Below are 23920 nucleotides of genomic sequence, written 5' to 3' on the forward strand. Positions count from 1 at the left end.
TCCCAGCACATGACTCAGCAGAGATCAGAAGTTTCCCTCACACTCTGCATCTCCTCCCTCACCTCTCCCTCCTGGCCTAGAAAACACTGACAGAATCTGGGTGTTGCCTTTGGTGTAGAATTGCTCATTGGAACAGAAGCTAATGTTAATGGAAGGCTCTCTCAGAAAACCCTTTGCAAGGAAAAAGGTTCATCTCTGAAGCCTAAAGAGAGTCTTGTGAGGGGGAAAGCAACGGAAGAAGGAGAAAATGGTCTGTGCTTTCAACCAAAGAATTACAGCCTCTTGGGATTGGGCTGGTCCCCCTTACCATCCAATTGTGTGCCAATGGAGCAGTGTTAGATGGAGTGGAACGTCAGGGGGGGTTGGTTTTTTTTTTAATACAAACTGAGCTCTGACAATAGACTCAACACTAATGAGTATCTGCAATCAGTGAAGAAGGGGGATACATGAACCTCTGTTTCTCTCCTTACTGTCCTCATGGAAGTAGAAGTAGTTACTGTAGGCTGTAACGTTAGGACAACCTGATATAACATAAAGAGTCCTCTATTTGGTCAGAGGACCTGAATTCAAATCTTCACTGCTACTAACCTATCTGTGAGACTTTATATCTCTGGGCCTCAGTTTCCTCATCTGTAAAATTGGAAAGAGGTTACACTGGCTGATCTATAAGGTATCTTCCTTTATCTAAATCTAAGATCCTATGAAAACTTCAAACAAGGACTTAGAAATCTGAAGGTTAGAACTTAGAATGTTAGCTCTCAAAGAGTCCCTAGAACATGAAATGTTATAGAATGTAGAAATTCTGAGTTGGAAGGGATGTTGGGAGCTTCCTTTTCCTGTTGTTGATCAGTCATTTTGTGTCCAACTCTTCATGACATCATTTGGGGTTTTCTTGTCAAAGATACTAGAGTGGTTTGCCATTTCCTTCTCTAACTTATTTTACAGATGGGGAAATTGAGTTCAACAGGATTAAGTGACTTGCCCAAGGTCACACAGCTCGTAAGTGTCCAAGACTGGATTTGAACTCAGGTCCTCCTGACTCCAGACCTGACCCTCTATCCATTGCAACCACATAGCTGTGTTATCTCCCATAATCCTCCATATTACTAAAATAAAACTAAAATTCAGAAAGGGTAACCCCCTTGCTGAAAGTTGGGTAGCAATTCAGAACCCAAGTCCCATGATTCCCACTCTATAGCTTTTCCCTCCATCTAAGCCTAGGGTTGGCTTCTGCAGGGAACCACTGAGTTTCTTGAGGGCGACCTGTGAGCCTGGTCCTGTCTTAGGTATTAGAGGGGAAATATATACAAGTACAAGCTTAAGGAGCTTCAAATCCACCTGAGCAGCAAGGGGGAAACTAAAAGATGAGACTCAAACAGGCAAAGGTGTCTATTTCCATGTCAGGCATCACCGAAAAGACATTCCTTGGCTATATGCCAGTTTTGTTTGGGGTTTTCTAGATGTTAGGTTTTTTAATGTAAGTCTTCAAAGGGACACTAGAGGTCATTCAACCAAACCTATGTCTGAAGAGGAGTCTTTTCTATAATATGCCTCACAAGGGGTCGTCGAACTTTTACTTTGAGATTTCTTTGGAGAGGACATAGGGTTGAAATGATACAGTACAGGAAGACCTGGGTTTGAGTCCTGACTCAAGCACTCACTATCTGCATGACCCTGGGGATTTACCTTTCAGGTCTCCATTTCCTCATCTGAAAATCAGGGGACTGGACATGGTGACTTCTGTTATCCAACCCAGTTCTAAATCTGTGTTTCCTTGATGGGGAACCCACTACCTCCTGCAATAACTCAATCTATTTTGTATTATTTTAGGCAGTTTTCTTCTCTCCTACTGGGACCAAATCTGCCTCCCTGAAATTTCCACCCATTGTTTCAAGTTCTGCCCTCTGGGGTTAAGCAGAAGAATTATGTTCCTTCCTCTATATCACAACCCATTCAAACAGCTGAAGATAGCTATCATTAGGTTATCTCTAAGGTTCCTGACAGTTTGAAATACCATGATCCCATGTTCCCTTTTGTTCTCCTCTTTAGATTAACTATCCCCAGTTCTTTCTTTTATGGGACGTGGAGGTTTCTGTTCCCTTCACTGTCATAGTGAACAAAATATAGATGACTTTTGGGGGTACGCCAGGAATTCCCAAGGATCCATTCTCATGTGGCTGAAATGGTTCCCTGCACAGTCATGGATGGTGACCTATTGCAGTCCCTTCCAGTTTCTATAGTTCTTAAACTTACCATGGGTACCATGGTCTTTCTAAAGTGTTTCACGCTGAGTTTCTGCACAGAGAACAAGTTTTTTTTTTAAGTTATTATTCCAAAGCATCAATCTAAAGTCTCAGGGAGAGGTTTCAAAATTCAGACTCCTCATCCCTGCCCGCAGGGCTTGGGTTAGCATCGCCTGGGTAACCAATGGTTTCCATGGCTCTCAGGCTCATAGATGCTGTTTTCTTGCAATTGTATGCAAGCGTCATTGCTACCAGGAGATTTGAGGGGCTTCAGCTGTGACTGACTCTAATTGGTGACTAATCCCATGTTATTACACGGGAAGCTAACAGGGCCCTAGGTAGTGCCATCATCCTTCTTGTGGCCAGCTAAATATTACCAGAAGGCTGTTCAGTCCCCTCCTGTGGCCCTCCAGCCTATAGTGGGAGTGGGAACAGTTCCTGAGGGCTCATTTAGAACAGGACTGGTACCTGCCAAGCTGTTAATACCATCTAACAGCTTGCCTGTCTGCTTTTCTCAATAGGCCAATCTGCCTGGAGCCAGATGTGTGCATAGTTGCTAAGGCTAAAATCAAATCACTCAGCACAAGCCATGTGAGGAAAAAGCTCTCAATAACCCTTCTTCTAGGATGCTCTCCTGTAGGACATCTCTGTCCTGAGCAGAGTGATCGATTCACTGTCATCTGAACTTGACTTATGATCTGATCAGGCTCCCTAGGTTCAATCCCAGCTGAGCCATTTCCTTAGTACCCGTGTGACCTTGACCTCAAAAGACTTTGTCAGTTAACCTCTTTTCTTCATCAATAAAATGAAAGGGAGGGATCAGGTGAGCTCCAAGATTCATTTCAGCTCAGAATCCTTTGTGTTCATCTTCTCCTCTGGGCATGCTTCCTTCCTCTTTTATGTCTATCTTGCTTCAAGGTCTAGCTCAAATCTATCTCTTCCATGAAAATTTCTGTCATCACCTAGCCCCCACTGTTCTCTTTTTCCTTTGGCTTCCAAAGCAAGGGTATTCAAAGTGGAGACCCTCCTTAGTGGATGACTCCAAACAGGGGGTGTGTTCAACCAAAGGGAAGATGCATAATAACCCACCCTCCACATGATGGCCAATCCTACCTAATGTTATCCCCCAACTCTCTTTCAGTCTGCCTTTGCTCTCTGTTATGCAAGATCCAAACTTAACCCTTCTGGACCCGAGTATTAGCTGCTGAAGGCAGTCATAACCACTAGGGATACCCACAGCAACAGCTGCATGGTGCCCCTGGGAAAATTCCCCTTGTCCCATCTCCGAGATCACCTTGTGACTGCAGCAGGAGCTCCTGGGAGGGTGGGTACCAGTGACTAAGAACCCTTGCTCTCCCCTTTCCTCATTTCCAGTATTACAGAGTGAACCCTACAGGAAGAGCAGACGTGGATGAGTGGATGACATGGATGAGAATACACACTGAAGATCTCATTATATTATCTTTCCCTCAGAAACCCATCTTTCTTCTAAACTTCCCTGTTACTGTTATGGCACCCATCCTCCTAGATTAACAACTTCAGTGTCATCTTCAACCCCTCACTCTCCTTCACCCCAAAACATATGCAGTCAGTTGCTTGATCTTATCATTTTTGCTACCACAAAATCTCTGAATCCATCCCTTTCTCTGTTCACACAGCTGCCACCTTAGTTCAGGTCAGCAGCCTCCTGATTCATCTCTCTCCCTCTCCATGAATTCATTCTCTGTGTTCGTCCTTCCCACAACATCCTTCTTCTGTTCATGTTACCCCTCTAGACAACAAACTCCAGTGACTCCATATGAACTCCAGGATTAAATATTTTTTCATAGTTATCTCATCCTTTATAAATGTCAACTTTTGGTATCTGTTTTTATAATATATACATTTATTTGTATAAGTACATAATTTATAGGTAAGTAAATATGTACATATTAGAAGTGCATGCTAAAAATTCTTTTTACCCATAGAGATGTGTGATCTTTGAACTTTAGTTCAAAACATCAACTCTACAAGACAGAAAAGGGAAAAGTGTGGGTAGACAACAATTTGTATGGGAAAAGATCTGGGGTTTTTAGTGAGTGCCACGTTCAATATGAAATAACAGTAGGATTTAAGAGAAGTAATGCTAGTTAACATGTATATAATGCTTACTATGTGCTAAGTATTTTGTAATTATTATCTCTTTTTTATTTACAATTTATTGTACAATAAATTTATAATTTTATTTATAATTACTATCTCTTTTGACCCTCACAGGACCCTTGGGAGAAAGATGTTATTATTATCCCCATTTTACAGATGAAGAAACTGAGGCAAATAGAGGTTAAATGATATACTCAGAATTGCACAGCTAGTTAAGTGTCTCAGGTCAAATTTGAACTCAGGTCTTCCTGATTCCAGACTCTGCTCTCTCTATCCACTGTGCCACCTAGCTGCCACCATAGGCAACATCACATACTGGGGACAGAATGCAGAGGATTCCCTAGCTTTGAATCCTATTTCCTGGTTGTGTGACTCCAAGGAAGTTATTTAACATCTCTTGGCCTCAGTTTCCTAACCTATAAAATGAGGACACTGGACTTGACCTTTCAGCTCTAACTCTGTAATCCTAATGATCTGGTAGCATAAAAAAAGCTAACACAGTTTTGGACTGCATCAAGAGAGGGACAAAAGAGGTGATCATTCCAATGTAGCATCCGTAGTCAGATCATTTGAGTCACACATTTTAGGACAGCCATCAAGAAGCTGGAATATTTCCAGAGAAGGACAAAAAAGATGGTGAAGGAACTAAACACCATGTCATTGAAAGAGCCTCTGAAGAGACCAGGAATATTTTCTTTGAAAAAATAAGATTTTACAGAAAATAGTCCTGATGCTACCAAAAGAGAGATGGGCACAGGAGCCCTGGGGGTAGCAGCATTCCCCAGATCACTGGTCCTTCCTCCAGCCCAGTCTTTAGAGCATTAATCCAGGAAGATGACCCCCTGTCAATCAACTGCTTCCTCCAGGCCAGGCAAGCCAACCTAGCTGAAGCTTCTAGGAGTACTAAGGGAGAGACAGGAAGTAGCATATGCCAGGCAAGTCATACCACCACCACTACCTTGATCACCACATTCCTTCAGACCCCGATGAAGACAGCCCAGAACGCAAGAGTCCTGGAAAGAGCTTTGTTCCCAGCCCAGTGCTATCTGCCATCATCCCAGGGAGCCACCCCCACGGGGGTGAAGCTCTTGAACAGACCCTAGCCACAGCTACTGAGCAAAGCTCTTGTCACTGAAGTTTTTGTTAAACATTTCAAGAACAAAAATATATATGATTTTATCGATGGAAATGACATTAAGGAAGCAGCATTGACATCTGCTTTGCCACTGCACCCTGAGGACTATGGGATCTTTCCATTTTAACTTGTAGGTGAAACCTTCCAGCTGTGTTATTGTTCCCATCAGAGTTTGAGCTCCTTAAGGCAGGGACTGTCTTACTCTTTTATTTGAATGACCATGCTTTGCACACAATAAACACTTAATAAATGCTTCATTCACTCATTCAATCAATCAATCATTCAGATGCCTTCAGATAGCTGAAAGATGCACCCCTCCAAAAAGAATTAGACTTGTCTTGCTTGGTCCCATAGAGAAGAAGTAGGATCAGGAGGAAAGCCGAAAAGAAGCCAATGTGAACATAAGGCAAATCTTTCGAACTCCTAAAACCATACTAAAATATAACGGATAATCTTATGAAGTAGTGAATTCTCACTCACTGGAGATCTCTAGGTTAAGGCTGGATAGCTAACATTTATATAGTAACATAATTGCATTAATAATAAAAAAAATAGTTAACATTTATATAGCGCTTTTAGGTTCACAAAATATATATATTATCCCATTTGTTCTTTACGACAATTCTGTAAGGTTGGTGCTTTTATTATAATTCCCATTTTACAAATAAGGAAGCTGAGGCTGAGACTTTAAAGTGCCTAAGATTACACAGCTATTAAGTGTCTGAGGTAAGATTCAAATCAAGGTCTTCTGACCTCAAGTCTAGTATTCTGGTCACCATGCCATGAAATGACTATAGATATCACATCTTGTTCACATACCGTTTGGACTAGGTGACGGTTAAAGTCATTTCTTAAACCTGATATTCTACAAGTCTCTAGTTCTACCTTGGTCATTTGTTAAACGAATTGCAGAAACAGCCATGTGGTGTGTGTGTGTGTGTGTGTGTGTGTGTGTGTGTGTGTGTGTGTGTGTGTGTGTACTTTAGGGGGAATCAGGGTACTTTCCTGATGCTTATTCTCAGGCTCCCTAAATTCAATTTATAAAGTACAGAGCACCTAGTGGATTCTCAGTTTTGTCTCCTTGGCTAGGACATAATGACTCACAGAATCTGAGAATTCTAACAGCATGTAATAGCCCTGACAAGTGGCTATCCAACCTCCCCTTGAAGACCTCCAGTGACAGGGAACTCACCAACTCAAAAGATAGTCTATTCTGCTTTGGGACAGTTTTAATTATTGAGAAGATTTTCTATACATGTGGATTTTCATACCTGTCTACAACTACCAGTATTGCTCTGAGATTTACCCTCCTCCAGGCCCAAGCAAATCAAGTCTAGTGCCTCTTCCAAATGGCATCCTTTCAGCTATTTATAGATAACCCCTAAGCCTTCTCTTCTCAATGCTAAATGTCCCCAGTTTTTTTTTCTAACAAATCCTCATATGGCAAGGTCTGCCATCTTCTTATTATCCCAGTCATCCTCTACCAGGTTTGCTCTGTTTTGTCAATAACTGTCCTAAAATGGATTGTATGAGAAGGAAGGAGAAGGCGAGTTCCTGCCCTCAGGGGTCTTACAGAATAATTGGGGGAGCACAACAGTCACGCTTGTGTAGCAACTAAAACAACAAAATGTGCAAACGAGAGGGAGAATTCTGCACATACTTGGCATGCTTTGTATTTACTTATTGAGTACCTAGTTCTCCCACAGACTGAGACAGAAATAAAAAAGCCAAGAATTCTAAATTGGCTAGCCAGACTTTCATCCCTGATACACAGATCCTTGATAGGAATGTGTCTATTCAGCACAAGAAGCAGAGGGAAGGAGCTCTAGCCATCTCCCTTATCAGCCTCCTCCAACTGAAAGCCACAACCCTCATGATCACCATAAGCTAACCCACCTGAATCCTCTTGGGCTAAAGAAATGGACAATGGAGGATGGCAGAGAACCAAGGAGGAGGTGGGGGGAATCACTTAATGGGCTGGATTGTTGCTATTTTATTTAGCTTTCATTAAAAATGTGGGTGAGGCAGCATGGTATAGTTGGTAGAGAACTGACCATAAACTCAGGACTCAAGTCTTGCTTCTAACACAAAATGATTGGGGACCCTAGACAAGTCACTTACCCTCTCAGAGCTCTAGGTGGGTCTCTCAGACTATAAAGAGCTTAGGGTGTGTTGTTAACCTGCACTGGTAGAAGAAATTTTCTCCCTAAACAGATGAAATCTCAGGTGCTATATTTTAAAAACAATATTAATTTTCTTCCCTCAGATTTTTCTTTGCTCATGATAGATAAGAAGGAGAAAGGAGGAAGAAAATGGATGGAAAATCTGTCCAATCAACAAGCATTTTTTGAGCACTTACTGTGTGCTCAACCAGTTCTATGTACTATGGGGAAGAGAAGAGAAGCCAGTAGACCTATTCACAAGGAGCCTGTATACACTCAAGGTGGTAGGGTACCTTATACTTCATTAAGGAAAACTGGTATTTTTTTCAAAGCATGCCCACTGTTTCAGCTGATTATCACAAATGCTCTTATAAGGCAGGCAAGTGTTCAAGAATATAACATCTTTACATCACTGGAAGAGACTTGTAGTGACCTAAGCAGAGATCTGCTGGTAAATGTTTAACAACAGTCTCCCCTCCCCATACATAACAGTACATACATCATAATTTTAAGTTTAATAAGCATTATTAACATTTTCTTCAACACTTTCCTAAATCTAGATAATCACAAAACAATAAAGCCTTGATTTGTAGCGTTTATGACTTCCAAAATGAAAATGCTCATATTGAAAATTTAACAATCTCTCTCTGGAGCCAACATGAGCTGGCTCTAGCACACCCATTCCCCTAAGCCAAAAGGACCTTTTTCTCATTTTTTAAAGTCTACATGGAAAGATAAGCCTTCATTTCACTTGGGTAACTACTTTAGCTTTTCATTTTTCAGGGTTTTTGTAAGGACTTTCTATTTCACAGCCCATCCACTGCATTCTAGGTCCATTCCCTCTTGGGCCACTCCCCCTCACCAGATTTTCGCTTCAGGGTTACTAAAACTAGAAGGGAAGCAATGAAATGTGAAATGGTTGATTAGAAATGCTTTTAATTCCAGTCAGAGGAATTGGGTTTGAATCCTGAATCTCTTTTACTTCCTATATGATCTAGGCAAGTTAGCGTTTAACCTCTCTGGTCCTCAGTTTCCTCCTCTGTAAAATTAAAGAGTTAGATTGGGCAATGGTGTACGGTAGAAAGAGCAGTGACTCTGGAGTCCAACGATCTGAGTTCAGATTCCACCTCTGATGCTTAGCTGTTACCTCCCTGGGCTTTAGTTTCCTCATGTAAAATGAGGGAGCTAAACTAAATGGTCTCTATGATCTCTTCCGGCTCAAATTCTACCCTCTAAAAAAGACATCTAATGTCACTTATTAGAGCAGATAGTTTTGCTCTAAGGCTGGCTACTAGTTAGCTAAATGTCCTTAGGAAACTCACTTGCCTCTCTCTAACAGGCCTAGCAAAGAAACTTGTGACTGGATGACCATGAACTCTGCCCAGATTATAAATTAGATAGGCTCACCATCTGGGAGGGCTACTGTTGCAGAGAGGGTGAGATCTGGTTTTTGAGAGAGGCACTATTTGCTGAGATAAACCAGACTGCGAATAAAGCTACATTTTCCTTTAAAAAGGAAATTTTTTTAAGACAATAAGCACCAGGAGATAAAAGATATAATTAGCTGATGAAAGCTCCCAAGAGCAGGCAGCTGGTATTAATGTTTGCAGGGCTCCCCAAGCATGGGATGAAAGGTGCTACAGACTCCTAAGTGTGAGCAGCTTGGGTTTAGGAGAATGAGGGTGGAGGATGTTAGCAGATTGTGAGAAAGGAGACCACGGCAGTAGTCAAGCTCTAAGAAACAAAGGCAGCTAGGTTAGCATCCAGGGCTGCTCAAGATAGCTTTGCCCCAGTGCTTTCTGGGACATGGGGGTCGCCGGACTGCATGCAGGGCTCTTTCTGAAGCCTGGTCCTTGTCCATGTTGCTGCTAACTCTCTTGGATTCAATAATATCAGACCAAGACACGCAGTTTCGAGCAGTAGCAGCTGCTTCCCCCGCAGCTACAAGACAGGTTTAAATATTTTATGCTCCTAAAACATTGGCAAGTAAATATTTCAGTGTAGGAAAGAAAGGGAGCTGTTTGAGGATAGAGGAGAACTCCTGATGAGGAGGTGTTCTTAAAAAGGCTGGGTGGAGCTGCTGGGCCCAGTATTGGTCCTGGCACTGAGTGTGTGTGTTTTGGAGGGGGTGTGGGGTGGGAGTTTAGGGTGACCCAGCCAGACCGTGTCTAGTCAAAGCCTTCCCACTGTCTGACCTAGGGCAAGTCATCCCCTGCCCCTACTCTGGCCTCTGCACTGATTTCCCCATCTGGTAGATGACGTGTCATACTAAATAATCTCTAAAGTCTTCTTCTCAACTCTAGCATTCTGTGTAGCTCACAGTTTTGTTGAGAGAAAAGAACTTTGAAAACCTTAAAGTTTCTGCGAAATGGGAGCTATAGAATTCACTGTTACTATGCCCCAAACTCAGGTATTCTATGTTCTGCATTCTAAGGGCCAAACCAGCTCTGATATTCTGCAGTCTTCGCTCTATGGGCCTTTCCAGCTTTGGCGCTCCACATGCCAAGGGCCAATCCAGTTTTGATGCTCTCTGTTCTGTGTTTTAAGGTCTCTTCCAAATCTGACATCCTAAGTCCTATGTTCCAAGAATGTCTGTGATACTCTGTGTTCCATGATCTAAGGGCTCTTCTAACTCAGGCATTCCATGCTCTAAGTTCTGAAGCAGCTTGGTGGCTCAATATATAGAGCAGTAGACCTGGGTTCCAGAAAACCTGCATTCAAATTCAGCATCTACCATTGGCTATCGTTTGCCCTCGGTGCGGGCACACCTATCTCCCAGAGTTGTTGTGAGGATAAATGAGACAATATAAGGCACTTTGGAAACCGTAGAGAGTTGTATTAATGCTACATCTTCTTTTTCTTCTTCTTAATTTATTATGAACGCTTCTAGCTCTGATGTTCTATGTCCAAAGGATTATTCAAACTCCTTCAATTAGTATTTTTGTGTTCCAAGAGTCTTCCCACCTCTGACATTCTGTGACCTACCTCAGCAGGCTAGGATAACCTACAGCATCTTAACTACGTAACTGTTTTTTATGTTCCAAAAAGACTGGCTTTTCCTTAACAGTTCAGAATGGCACTGTCCCCAGACAGCCCCCTGCTGGCAAATGGCTGCTTGTGCTATGGGTTCCTCTTATTCTGCGATTCCAGTGGGAGCTGGGCTGGGCTGGGGGAAACAGAAAGGTGGCATGTTTGCCATACTTTTGTATGTCTGTATCAGTTGCAGGGGGGGACGGGTGATGAGGAGCAAAACTCTTTCCCTAAAGGTGGTTTACATTATGCAGATAATCATATCAGCAGCCTAGCTAGGGAAGGGATAGAAGATTGGGGGTAGAGCAGGGACTGGCTGCTTGAAAGATGCTGCTTCAATTGGACCAGTCATTTCTGCTATCAGTTTAGGGGATTAGGTAGAGTCCTGATTGAACACCATGAGCCAATCTAATTACCCTGGCCTGGTTGTCACTTCAATCCCTCTTGTCCAACAGAGGCTGTTTGCAATAATGAAGGCAATGAGATAAACGAAATGCTTAAATTCATTAAAACTATTAAGTGCAATTGATTTGACTTTTCCCAGAGAGGCAAGACAGTCAGCTAGTGTATCACCACATGAGAGGTTCAGCATCCATGCCCCCAGGTCCCAGACACTTGGGTTCTAACTGGCTTCCAATATGCCTACCAGTCTTGCTAGCACCCTGACCTAGGCAAGTGTGGAATACAAATCCCTCCCATCAGGGCCTAATTAAAATCCATTTTCCATATCCATTTCCCTCTTTAACTGGAGGTAAAAAGGGAAAAGGAATATTGGTTTACAATAGTTTTTCCCCTGCAGTCCTTTACCACTATATCTTTGGGGTCATCGGAAAATCACCCCATCTCCTGAGGCCTCAGTTTTCTCATCTGTAAAATAATTTGGACTAGATAAATTTCTAAGGTCTTTTTCAGCTCTAATCATAGGGCCATAGGATCACAGATCTAAAACCAGGAAGGACTTCAGAAATCTTTGAATCCAAGTCCCTCACTTTGTAGATGAGAGGCTCAGACCTTCATCACATCTGACCTGGACAATTAGAATAGCCTCCTAATTATTTTCCCAACCTCTAGACTCTTTTCTAATCTATCTTTTCAAATAGCTGCCCAACTAATCTTTCTAATGCATAGGTCTGACCCTATCACCCCTCTACTCAACACTCCCCCTGTCCATGTCTCCTATTGCTTCTAAGATAACCTATAAACTCCTTAGCCCAGCATTTAAAGATCCTCTGCAATCTAGTTCCAGCCTACCTTTCCCAGCTTTATTTTTACATCATTCCTTTCATGCCCCCCAAAATTCCAGGAAAATTGGGCTGGCTCTTCCCTGATCTTTTCCTGCACTCTCCTGCTTTTTTGTATTTGCACAGAGTATTCCCCATGCATGAATCCTACTACTTTTTCTCCTTCACAGCCTAGCTCAGGCACCATCTCCTCCAGGAAGTCTTCCCTCAACCTTCCAGATGAAAGTGACCTCTCTCTCTTCATGTGCTGTATGGTGCCTTGTCTAGACCCTTCCTTTTATCTGAACTACATTCTACTATGAAGTCATAATTATTTGTGTACACATCTCATCACCCCATCAGGCTGACAGCTCCTTAAGGGCAGGGATTACGTGGTTTTTCACCCTTGTATCTTTAATGCTGAACACATTACCTTGCATATATAGTGTTTAATAAATGTTCACTAGAACTGAAGATTCAGCTCGTTGCACCTCCTGCATCCCTCTTATATCACTAAATCCTTCCTTTTTTTGATCTATCCCATCACTTGTAAAAAGCAAACATTTTTGACACTTATGATTCACATCGTCTTGTTTTACGATTGTTGCGTGAGTGCTAATGCTCAAAATGTGGTGTCTGCCATGTGTTCCTTTCCATCCTAGAAGGAAGATGGCACATTTCCCTGTGTCCAAGACAGTATCACTCAATGCCAAGGACAGCAGAGAGAGTAAGGAGAGCTGGTTCTGCAGTGGAATAACTCTGGACATTTCATTTGACTTCTCTAGACTTCATTTTCCTTATTGGAAAAGGATACTCTCTATTCTATCAACCAGTGCTAGGTAATGATGGTCATCACCATTAACAGCACAGTGCCAGCACCACCTTATTGACATCATCATCATTGAGGTCATGGTCCCCAGAGGAGCAGTAGGTGCACAGTCAATGCTTGTTAAGGTGAATTGTTTAAATTCCAGCAGAATACAACTCAAGCTCCCTGCAGAATGGCCCACAACGTATAGAAAAGGAAGGTGGAAGGGCAAAAAGGAGGGAAGGAGGGTACCTGCCTGATATCATAGCCATACATATCTTTCTCTGGGCGACCATGGATGATCCAGTAAGCCAGTTCCTTTCCACAGCCACCTCCCAGCATCATTCCTAAACAAAAGGAAATCAATGTGCTTGTATAGTCTTTCTCATCTTTCTCAGTACCCTTCACTCCATGCCAGCTACTTAATCTCTGGGCTGCCTTCCTTGGCATCCCCTGCTCCTATCTCCAGGATAATTTATAGTGTCCCATTTCCAAGTTAGGAAACTTCCCAACTTCAAACCACATCTCCTCTGGAGAACCTTCCTTGATGAGGAGATTTGATTTACACAGAGATACCATCTTTTACAGAAAAGGGGATGAGTTAAGGGAAATGAGGGAGAAATATCTGTCCATTTCCATTTCTAGGATCATAGATTTAGAGGTGGAAAGAACATAAAGACTTAGACTAACTTCCTTATTTTACAGATGAGGAAATGGAGGCATGAAGAGATTAAGTGACATGCTACCTAGCTGCCTCAGAAGGCCTAGCTTGGTAGGACCGACAATAGCCTATTAGCTCTTTGAAAGAATGAGGCATCTTTACTTGCTATGAAACTGTTTGAGAAGAACAAAGAGGCATCAGAATAGGACTTTGGTAACTTGGAAAATAGAGACAAAGATGGGGGCAACAAGACCTGCTTCCCAGAGGTGCTGGAGAGGGCAGCATTGCAATTAGTTATGCATTATTATAACAAGGATCTAATGCCCTTACCTGCACTGTTGAAGCCACAGCCAAGAAAGAATCCCCGGAGCTCAGGTGCCTCCCCCATCAGGGGCTTATGGTCAGCTGTAAAGGATTCTGTAAGAGAGGAAAGAACTGAGTCTTCTCCAAGGTGAACCAACACTCACCCAGGGCAGAAGAGACCAAGCGGCTCTCAAGCACTACAGCCAGACAGAATGAAAATCCCTTGATTCCCCCATCCTCAACTGCTTTCTAGCTAGAGGGATTGAAATCACTTTCCCTAGGAGGACCTTAGTTCTGTAAAATAAGATTAGAATAGATGATCCCTAAGGTCCTATTCCACATTGATCTTCATGGGGTCATTAAGTCACACACTTGGAGAGGACTTCAGAGTCCAACTTCTACCTGGAAAAAAAATTTCTTTTACATAGACTTTATGAGTCATCATCCAGTCTTTGCTTGGGGACCTACATTCAAGGGAATTCACTTGCACCCCCAAGGCAATCCATCCCATTTCTTTGCTGTTAGTGTTGAGTAATTTCAGTCGTATTAAACTCTTTGTGATCCCATCTGGGGTTTTCTTGGCAAAGGTATTTGAGTGATTTGCCATTTTCTTTTCTAACTCATTTTACATATGAGGAAACTGAGACAAACAGGGTTAAGTGACTTGCCCAGGGTCATACAGCTATTAAGTGTCTAAGGCCAGATTTGAACTCAGGAAGATGAGTCTTCTTGACTCCAATCAAAGCACTCTGACCACTGTGCCACCTAGCTGTCCTAACTTATTTCTTTGGGCAGCTCTAATTGATAGGAAGCTTGTCCTTATGTCAAACCTAAATTTTCCTCTTCAAAACTTCTACCCCTTGCACCTGGTTGTGCCCTTTATGGCCAAGCAGAATAACAACAACAACCAACCATAATTAAAAACTATCATTTAAATAGCATTTTAAGTTTTGCCGTACAAATATCATCTCATTTGATCCTCACAATAGCCCTGTGAGGTGGTGCTATAATTATCCCCATTTTATAGATGAGGAAATTTAAGTGAAGTGACTTGTGTAGGATCACACAGATCATAACACAACATAACATACCTCTTTGATCCAGTGACACTGATATGAACCAGACCCTCCTCTCAGCTCTGGGCATCTCCCATGCCTAGGACACTCTCCCTCCTCCACTCTGACTACTGACCTCCCTGGTTTCCTTTAAATCTCAACTAAATCCCCACCTTCTGCAGGAAGCATTTCCCAACCCTTCTTAATTCCAGTGCTTTTTTTTCTCTTTTAATTATTTCCTGTTTATCTTGCACATAGCTTGCTTTGTATAAGTTTGTTTTGTATATTTTCTCCCCCATTAGATTGTAAACTCCTTGAAGATAGGACCCAGTCTTTGCCTGTCTTTGTATCCCCAGTGCTTAGCATAGTGCCTGACACTTAACAAATGTTTATTGAATGAATGAAAGGTAGGATTTGCCACATTCAGAGAAAGAATTATGGAGTCTGAATGCAGATCAAAGCATACTACTTGCTCTCTTTCTTTTTTGTTTTGTATCTTCTTTCTCATGTTTCTTTCCATTGGTTATAATTCTTCTTTACAATGTGACTAATGTGAATATGTATTTAATATGAATGTACATGTAGAGCTTGTATTGGATAGCACACCATCTTGGGGAGAGGGGAGGAGAAGGAGGAGGAGAAAATTTAAAACTCAAAAGCTTGTGGAACTGAATGTTGTAAACTAAAGATAAATTAATTAATGGAAAAAAAAAAAAGAATTCAGGTCTTCCTAACTTTGGATATAGCACTCTATCTACTTCACCTTGCTACTAGACAAATCTATTTTCCACATAGCAGACCTTTGAATACTTAATAACATCTATCTTATCCTTTCCTAAGTCTTCTTTTCTGGCATAATTCTCAACTGATTCTCCAATGTCAAGACCTTAAGTTACTTCACCACCTCTGGGTGCTCACCAGCTTATCAATTTTTTCTTACAATGTGGTCTTCATAACTGAAAGGGCAGGGCACAATGGGACAATCACTCTCCATATTCCTGGAGGCCATACCTCTCTTAAATCAGCCTCAGATTGCATTAGCAGTTTTTGGCCCCCATATTAAACCACTGACTCATAATAAGGTTGCTGTCCACTAAAAACCACAAGTCTTTTTCAGATGGACTGGCCCTTCAAATTCTATGTTCTATATTTCACTGTTTTCTTCCATCTCTGAGTTCTAGAGTTGAATGCATCATGTTCTATGGTCCCTGCCAGGTCTGTGTTCTACAATCCTAGAGTGAAGATGACTATGATATTGGTACCTCTAATGAATGTGCTACTCCTAAGGAATCCAACTTCCCTATTATCTCCTGGAGGCCAAAGGATACTTGGCAATGTTTGTCTTTCCTGACATGGAGAGACAATTATTTCCAAAAGAGTCCATCACCCGCAGTTGAAAAATCAGAAATAAAATTTCCATTCCTCCCTCCATGCTGTCTCCCACCCTCATAAAGACAGGGTTCTAAGATGCAAGGTGAAACACCATCTAATTAAATTTTTTTTAAGTTATGGGTTATTCTTTCCACCTAAAGTATTATTTTAAACACTTATTTTTTTTTCACTCCCAATCCCACGCAAGCCTGGGGAGGTTGCAGGGCTAAATTAGTCATTTTTTTCCTGACATACCACAAGTTTAAGCTGGTATTTCACGTGTGTGTTTCTCTTAATCTTTCTACTGGGGAAGTGTGTCCTGAATTTCAGATAAATACTTCTCTATTAGCCTAATGGATTAAAGTGGAAAAACAGCCTGGAGCTTTGGTATCTATTTATTCTCCCATCTTGTAGCCAGGGCTGCCAATCAAGACTCCAGTCCCTGGCAAAGGAATGGGCATTGGGAAAATATACTCCAGTTTGAAGCAAGAAACCTGGGGGCCTAGTCCTGACCCTGGCACTATTAAGCTACTGCAACTTCTAGGAAATATCTCTATGGATATTGGTTTTCTCTTTTGTAAAATGGCAATAATAGCACCTTCCCTCAGAGTTACAGTCATTAACAAATGAAATCACAGAAGTGGAAAGGAAAGATGAAGGTGGAGTAAGAGGACCTAACACACCTATCAGAGCTCTTTCTGTTTACAGAATGATGCATGTGAAAGATCTGGAAGACTGGAGCCAAGATGGCAGAGTAGAAAGACACACATACTCTAGTGCTTCCCCCACAACCCATAAAATACCTGTAAAAATGACTCTCAACAAATTCTAGAGCAGCAGGAGCCACAGAACATCAGAGTGAAAGAGATTTTCAACCAAAGGTAACCTGGAAGGCCGACAGGAAAGGTCTGTCACATGGGATGCAGAGCTGAGCCCAGCCTTGCTCACATGGCATCAGCACTGGGAGGAACAGGACTGGAACAGGCCTCCAGGGCAGAATCCCCAGCAGGGAGGGTCTCAGATCCCTCAATCCACAAGTGCCAAAGAATGCTTCAAAGGGAGTTTCGAATTGGGAGCCAAGATGGCGGAGTGAAAGCAAGGACTCACCTAAGCTCCTGGAAAAACTCCTCTGATTATATCTGGGGGGAGAGTCTGACCAGACTTTGGAGGTGTAGAATCCAGTGGGAGACGGACTTTGACAGATTCGGAGCCCAGGCTGGACTGGAAGGTCCACGGGAGGAATCTGTTCCGCGGGGGTAAGACCCCGGCGCACAGCGCAGCGCGGTCGGCACGGCAGGGCGGAGGGGACCAGAGGAGCCCGAGAGTGGCGGGCAAGACCAGCGGAGCAGGAGATAAGCCAGGCCGAGCCGGTGAGAGCCGCTGAGTGCCAGACATCAGCGCAGCAGTCCTTGAAATCTTCAGCCTGAAGACGGACTTCGGTGGGTCACTACTTGAACTTCCAGGAACTGGGATGGCAGAGTGATCAGTAAGTGCTCTCTCCTCCCCCCTGATGACCCTGAGGGAACCATAAAATTCTTCCCCAGATTAATCCTGGATCAGCAGGAACAGCAGAAGGGGGCGGGTGGTCTCATAACACCAGAGGCTGGAGAGGTGGCAAAGGGGGATTCTTCCTACCGTGGTGGAGGCTATCTGGAGGGACAGACGACCCAGGGCAGAGAAAAATTCGCACTGAGACCCAAGCAAGCCGCAGCCCGGGAGACGAGCCCCAGGAGGGGCGGGAACACGCATTAGCCTCTAGGCGTGCCCCAGCCCTCCAGGGGAAAGGGAAGACAATAGGGAAGCTGGGATCAGCATCCCCGGACCTTGCCTTTGCCTCAGGCCAGCTGAGGAGATATCCTGAGACCAGACCACACCTCCCACACACCTATCAAGCTAAACCCAGGGTTGATCTGGGAAACAAACAAACAAAAAAAGCCTGCTTCTAGCCTAGACAAACATCAACTCAACTTAAAAGATCTGTATCTTCTGACTGAAAGAACCAAAAGCTACAACACTCAGCCAACATCATGAATCGGAAAAAGCAGACGAAAAGTGAAAAAACCATAGAATCTTTCTATGGGGATAAGGACCAAAACACAAACACCAAAGAGGTCAGAGCTGAGACTGTACTTCCATCTGAAACCTCAGATGGGACTATGAATTTCTCACAAGCACAACTAGATTACCTGGAACGTCTGAAGAAGGATATAAAAGAAAAACTGGCCAATGATTTTAAAACCATAAAAAAAGAATTCACTGATGAGAACATCAATCTGAAAAAGAAAATTGAAGAAATGGAAAAGGAAGTTCAAAAATTAACTGGAGAGAATAATTCCCTAAAAGGAAGAGTTAATCAAACGGAAAAGGAAACTCAAAACCTAATAGGGAAAATTGATCAGATGGAAAAGGAAACCCAAAACCTAACTGGGAAAATTGGTCGAATGGAAAAAGAAGTACAAAAATTAAATGGAGAAAATAGCTCCTTAAAGGGAAAAATTGGCCAGATGGAAAAGGAGATGCGAAAGCTAACTGAAGAAAACAATACGATCAAGATTAGAATTGGGCAAGTAGAAACTAATGACTCAATGAGGCAACAAGAATCAGTCAAACAAAATCTAAAGAACGAAAAGATAGAAGAAAATCTAAAATATTTAATTGGAAAAACAACTGACCTGGAAAATAGATCCAGGAGAGAAAATCTAAGAATTATTGGCCTGCCAGAAACCCATGATGAAGAAAAGAGTCTGGACAATATCTTCCAGGAAATCATCAAGGAAAACTGCCCAGAAGTACTAGACTCAGAGGGCAAAATAGTCATCGAAAGAATCCACCGTTCCCCACCGGAAAGGGATCCCAAACTCAAAACCCCAAGAAATATAGTTGCCAAATTCCAGAGCTATCAAGTGAAGGAGAAAATACTACAAGCAGCCAGAAAGAAACAATTTAAATATCAAGGTCACACAGTCAGGATCACACAGGACCTTGCAGCTTCTACATTAAAAGATCGAAAGAATTGGAACCCAATATTCCGTAAGGCAAAGGAGTTGGGACTCCAACCGAGGATCAACTACCCAGCAAAGTTCAGCATAACATTTCAGGCAAGGAGAAAGTCATTCAACGAAATAAGGGATTTCCAGAGCTTCCTGACCAAAACACCAGAACTCAATAGACAATTTGATCTTCAAATGCAGGTCTCCAGAGAATCATAAAAAGGTAAACAGAGGGGAAAAAACAAAAACAAAAACTTGCAACTCAATTAGGGCAATCTGTTTACCTCCCTGTAAGGGAAGATGATACCTGTTAATCTTGAGAACTGTGCAGCAATTATGATAAAAGGGATATATGTAGAGGGAACGGGCATAAAGTAAATGATGTCATGGCAAAAATATGATTTAAGTATGAGAAGGGAATGTAATAGGAGGTGTGGAAAGGGGGAAGCAGAAAATGGCAAATTATATCACAGGAAGAAGTACAAAACTATAGTAGAGGGAAGGAGGGGAGGGAGATGAGCATTGTTTGAGAGGTACTCTCATCTGATTTGTTCAAAGGAGGGAACAATAATCTTAAGCAGATAATCCTAACTAGTTCTATAGGTAGTAGGAGGGGAAGGGGGAAGAAAGGGGAGGGTGGCTAAAAGGGAGGAAAGAAGCAATAAGAGTAAAGGGGACTAAAAGGGAGGGGGGCTAAAAGAAGGAGGGGAAGGCTGCAGGAGGAGGGGGAGAAAAGTGAATACTATTGAGGAGGGGAAGGGAGACGGGAGAGTTAAAAGCACAAATGGTGGGAAAGAGGGTGGAGGGAAATACACAGATTGTAATCATAACAGTGAATGTGAATGGGATGAACTCTCCCATAAAACGGAGACGGATAGCAGAATGGATTAAAAGCCATAATCCAACAATATGCTGCTTACAAGAAACACATTTGAAACGGGGGGATACACATAGGATAAAGGTCAAAGGATGGAGCAGAATATATTGTGCTTCAGCTCATGTAAGAAAGGCAGGAGTAGCAATCCTAATCTCAGACAAAGCGAAAGCAGAAATAGATCTAATCAAAAGGGATAAGGATGGAAACTATATCCTGCTAAAAGGCACCATAGACAATGAAGCAATATCATTACTAAACATGTATGCTCCAAGTGGTATAGCATCCAGATTCTTAGAGGAGAGGTTGGGGGAGTTGAAGGAAGAAATTGATAGCAAAACTATACTAGTGGGAGACCTCAACCTCCCCCTCTCTGAACTAGATAAATCCAACCTCAAAATAAACAAGAAAGAGGTTAAGGAGGTAAATAAAACTCTGGATAAGGTAGATATGATAGATCTTTGGAGAAAATTAAATGGGAATAGAAAGGAATATACCTTTTTCTCAGCGGTACATGGAACATTTACAAAAATTGACCATGTACTAGGACATAAAAATCTCACAATCCAGTGCAGAAAGGTAGAGATAATCAATGCATCCTTTTCAGATCACAATGCATTAAAAATTACATGTAATAAAAGGCCATGGAAAGAGAAACCAAAAATCAATTGGAAACTAAATAATCTAATTCTAAAGAAGGATTGGGTTAAAGAAGAAATCATAGAAACAATCAACAACTTCATTCAAGAGAATGACAATAGTGAGACAACGTACCAAAACTTATGGGACACTGCAAAAGCAGTTATTAGGGGAAGTTTTATATCTCTGAATGCTTACATAAATAAAATAGAGAAAGAGGAGATCAATGACTTAGGCTTGCAGTTGAAAAAGCTAGAAAAAGAACAAATTGAAAATCCCCAAGTAAATACCAAATTAGAAATACTGAAAACCAAAGGAGAGATTAATAAAATTGAAATAAAGAAAACTATTGAATTAATAAATAAAACCAATAGTTGGTTTTATGAAAAAACTAATAAAATTGATAAACCTTTGGTTAATCTGATCAAAAAAAAGAAAGAAGAAAACCAAATTACTAACATTAAAAATGAAAGGGGTGAACTCACCTCCAATGAGGAGGAAATTAAAACAATAATTAGAAACTACTTTGCCCAACTTTATGCCCACAAATTCGACAATCTAAACGAGATGGATGAATATTTTAAAAAATACAAATTGCCCAGATTAACAGAAGAGGAAGTTGAATACTTAAACAACCCCATCTCAGAAAAAAGAAATTGAACAAGCCATCAATGAACTCCCTAGGAAAAAATCTCCAGGGCCAGATGGATTCACAAGTGAATTCTATCAAACATTTAAAGAACAGTTAATTCCAATACTACATACACTATTCTTGAAAATTGGGGAAGAAGGAGTCCTCCCAAATTCTTTCTATGATACAAATATGGTTTTGATACCCAAACCAGGAAGAGACAAAACAGAGAAAGAAAATTATAGACCAATTTCCCTAATGAATATAGATGCAAAAATTTTAAATAAGATTTTAGCAAAACGAATACAGCATCTTATCACGAGATTAATACATTATGATCAGGTAGGATTCATACCAGGACTACAGGGCTGGTTCAATATTAGGAAAACTATTAGCATTATCGATCACATCAACAACAAAGCTAACAAAAACCACATGATTATCTCAATAGATGCAGAAAAAGCTTTTGACAAAATACAACATCCATTCCTACTAAAAACATTGGAGAACGTAGGAATAAAGGGAACTTTCCATAAAATAATAAGCAGTATCTATCTAAAACCTTCAGCAAGCATTATATGCAATGGGGACAAGCTAGATGCATTCCCAATAAGATCAGGGGTGAAACAAGGTTGTCCATTATCACCACTATTATTCAATATGGTACTAGAAATGTTAGCTGTAGCAATTAGACAAGATAAAGATATTCAAGGAATTAGAATAGCCAAAGAAGAAACTAAGTTATCACTCTTTGCAGATGATATGATGATTTACCTAGAGAATCCCAGAGATTCAAGTAAAAAATTACTTGAATTAATAAACAACTTTGGCAAAGTTGCAGGGTACAAAATAAACCCACACAAATCCTCTGCATTCCTATATATTAGCAACAAAGTTCAACAGCAAGAGATAGAAAGAGAAATCCCATTTAAAGTTAGGGTAGACAGTATAAAATACTTAGGAGTCTACCTGCCAAAACAAACCCAGGGACTATATGAACACAATTACAAGACACTTTTTGCACAAATAAAGTCAGATTTAAGTAAGTGGAAAAACATTAGTTGCTCATGGGTAGGCCGTGCTAATATAATAAAAATGACAATTCTACCCAAATTAATATACTTATTTAGTGCCATACCAATTAAACTATCAGACAATTATTTTCTAGAGCTGGATAAAATAATATCAAAATTCATTTGGAAAAACAAAAGGTCCAGAATATCAAAGGGACTAATGAAAAGAAATGCTTGGGAAGGTGGCCTAGCGCTACCAGACCTTAAACTGTACTATAAAGCAGCAATTATCAAAACCACTTGGTATTGGCTAAGAAACAGAGAGGTAGACAAGTGGAATAGACTTGGCACTGAAGATGCAGTAGGCAAGGAATATAGCAACCTTCTGTTTGATAAACCCAAGGACCCCAGCTTCTGGGATAAGAACTCATTGTTTGACAAAAATTGCTGGGAAAACTGGATAACAGTGTGGCGGAAATTAGGCATAGACCCATACCTGACACCGTACACAAGAATAAAGTCCAAATGGGTACATGATTTAGGTATAAAGACTGATACCATGAATAAACTGGAGAAGCAAGGAATAGTGTATTTATCAGATCTATGGAGAAGGGAAGAATTCTTTACTAAAGGAGAGATAGAATGCATTATGAAATGCAAAATGGATAACTTTGAGTACATTAAACTGAGAAGTTTTTGCACAACCAAACCCAATGCAACCAAAATCCGGAGGGATGTAGTAAATTGGGAAAAAATTTTCACAGCTAAGCTCGGGGATAAAGGCCTCATTTCTAGAATATATAGAGAACTGACCCAAATGTATAATCATACAAGTCATTCCCCAATTGATAAATGGTCAAAGGATATGAACAGGCAATTTTCAGAGGAAGAAATTAAAGCTATCTATAATCATATGAAAAAATGCTCTAAATCACTATTGGTTAGAGAGATGCAAATCAAAACAACTCTGAGGTACCACATCACACCTATAAGATTGGCAAACATGACAGAACAAGAAAATGATAAATGCTGGAGAGGATGTGGGAGAGTTGGAACACTAATTCATTGTTGGTGGAGCTGTGAGCGCATCCAACCATTCTGGAGAGCAATTTGGAACTATGCCCAAAGGGCTACAAAAATGTGCATACCCTTTGACCCAGCAATATCGCTACTAGGACTATATCCCCAAGAGATCATAAAAATGGGAAAGGGTCCCACATGTACAAAAATATTTATAGCAGCACTCTATGTAGTTGCCAAAAACTGGAAGTCAAGGGGATGTCCATCAATTGGGGAATGGCTGAATAAATTATGGTATATGAATGTAATGGAGTACTATTGTGCCATAAGAAATGATGAACAAGAAGACTTCAGAGAGGCCTGGAAGGACTTATATGACCTGATGCTGAGTGAAAGGAGCAGAACCAGGAGAACTCTATGCACAGCAACGACCACAGTGTGTGAGAGCTTTTTCTGGTAGACTTAGATTTTTGTAATAACACAAGAACTTCTGAAAAAAAAAAAAAATCCCAATGGTGGACCTCAAGGCAAAATGCCTTCCACACTCAGAGAGAGAAATATGGAAGTCACTCACATAATGTAGCAGATCATGTTTGTGTATGTGTATCTGTTTGTGTATCATG

General features: G+C 41.3%; 1 protein-coding gene across 11 annotated transcripts in view; it reads right to left on the reverse strand.

Annotated features, from left to right (window-relative positions):
* SARDH (sarcosine dehydrogenase) overlaps nucleotides 1-23920 on the reverse strand; it is a 155306-nt gene that overhangs the window by 92528 nt on the left and 38858 nt on the right. For all 11 annotated transcript variants that reach the window (XM_072632878.1, XM_072632881.1, XM_072632875.1 and 8 more), the window contains 2 exons: nucleotides 13732-13818; nucleotides 12997-13087 (listed from right to left, as the gene is read on the reverse strand). In XM_072632878.1, coding sequence (XP_072488979.1) covers nucleotides 12997-13087; nucleotides 13732-13818 — 178 coding nt within the window. The remainder of the gene's footprint in view (nucleotides 1-12996; nucleotides 13088-13731; nucleotides 13819-23920) is intronic.

Source organism: Notamacropus eugenii, chromosome 1 (genome assembly GCF_028372415.1).
Source record: "Notamacropus eugenii isolate mMacEug1 chromosome 1, mMacEug1.pri_v2, whole genome shotgun sequence".
Lineage (NCBI taxonomy): Eukaryota > Metazoa > Chordata > Mammalia > Diprotodontia > Macropodidae > Notamacropus > Notamacropus eugenii.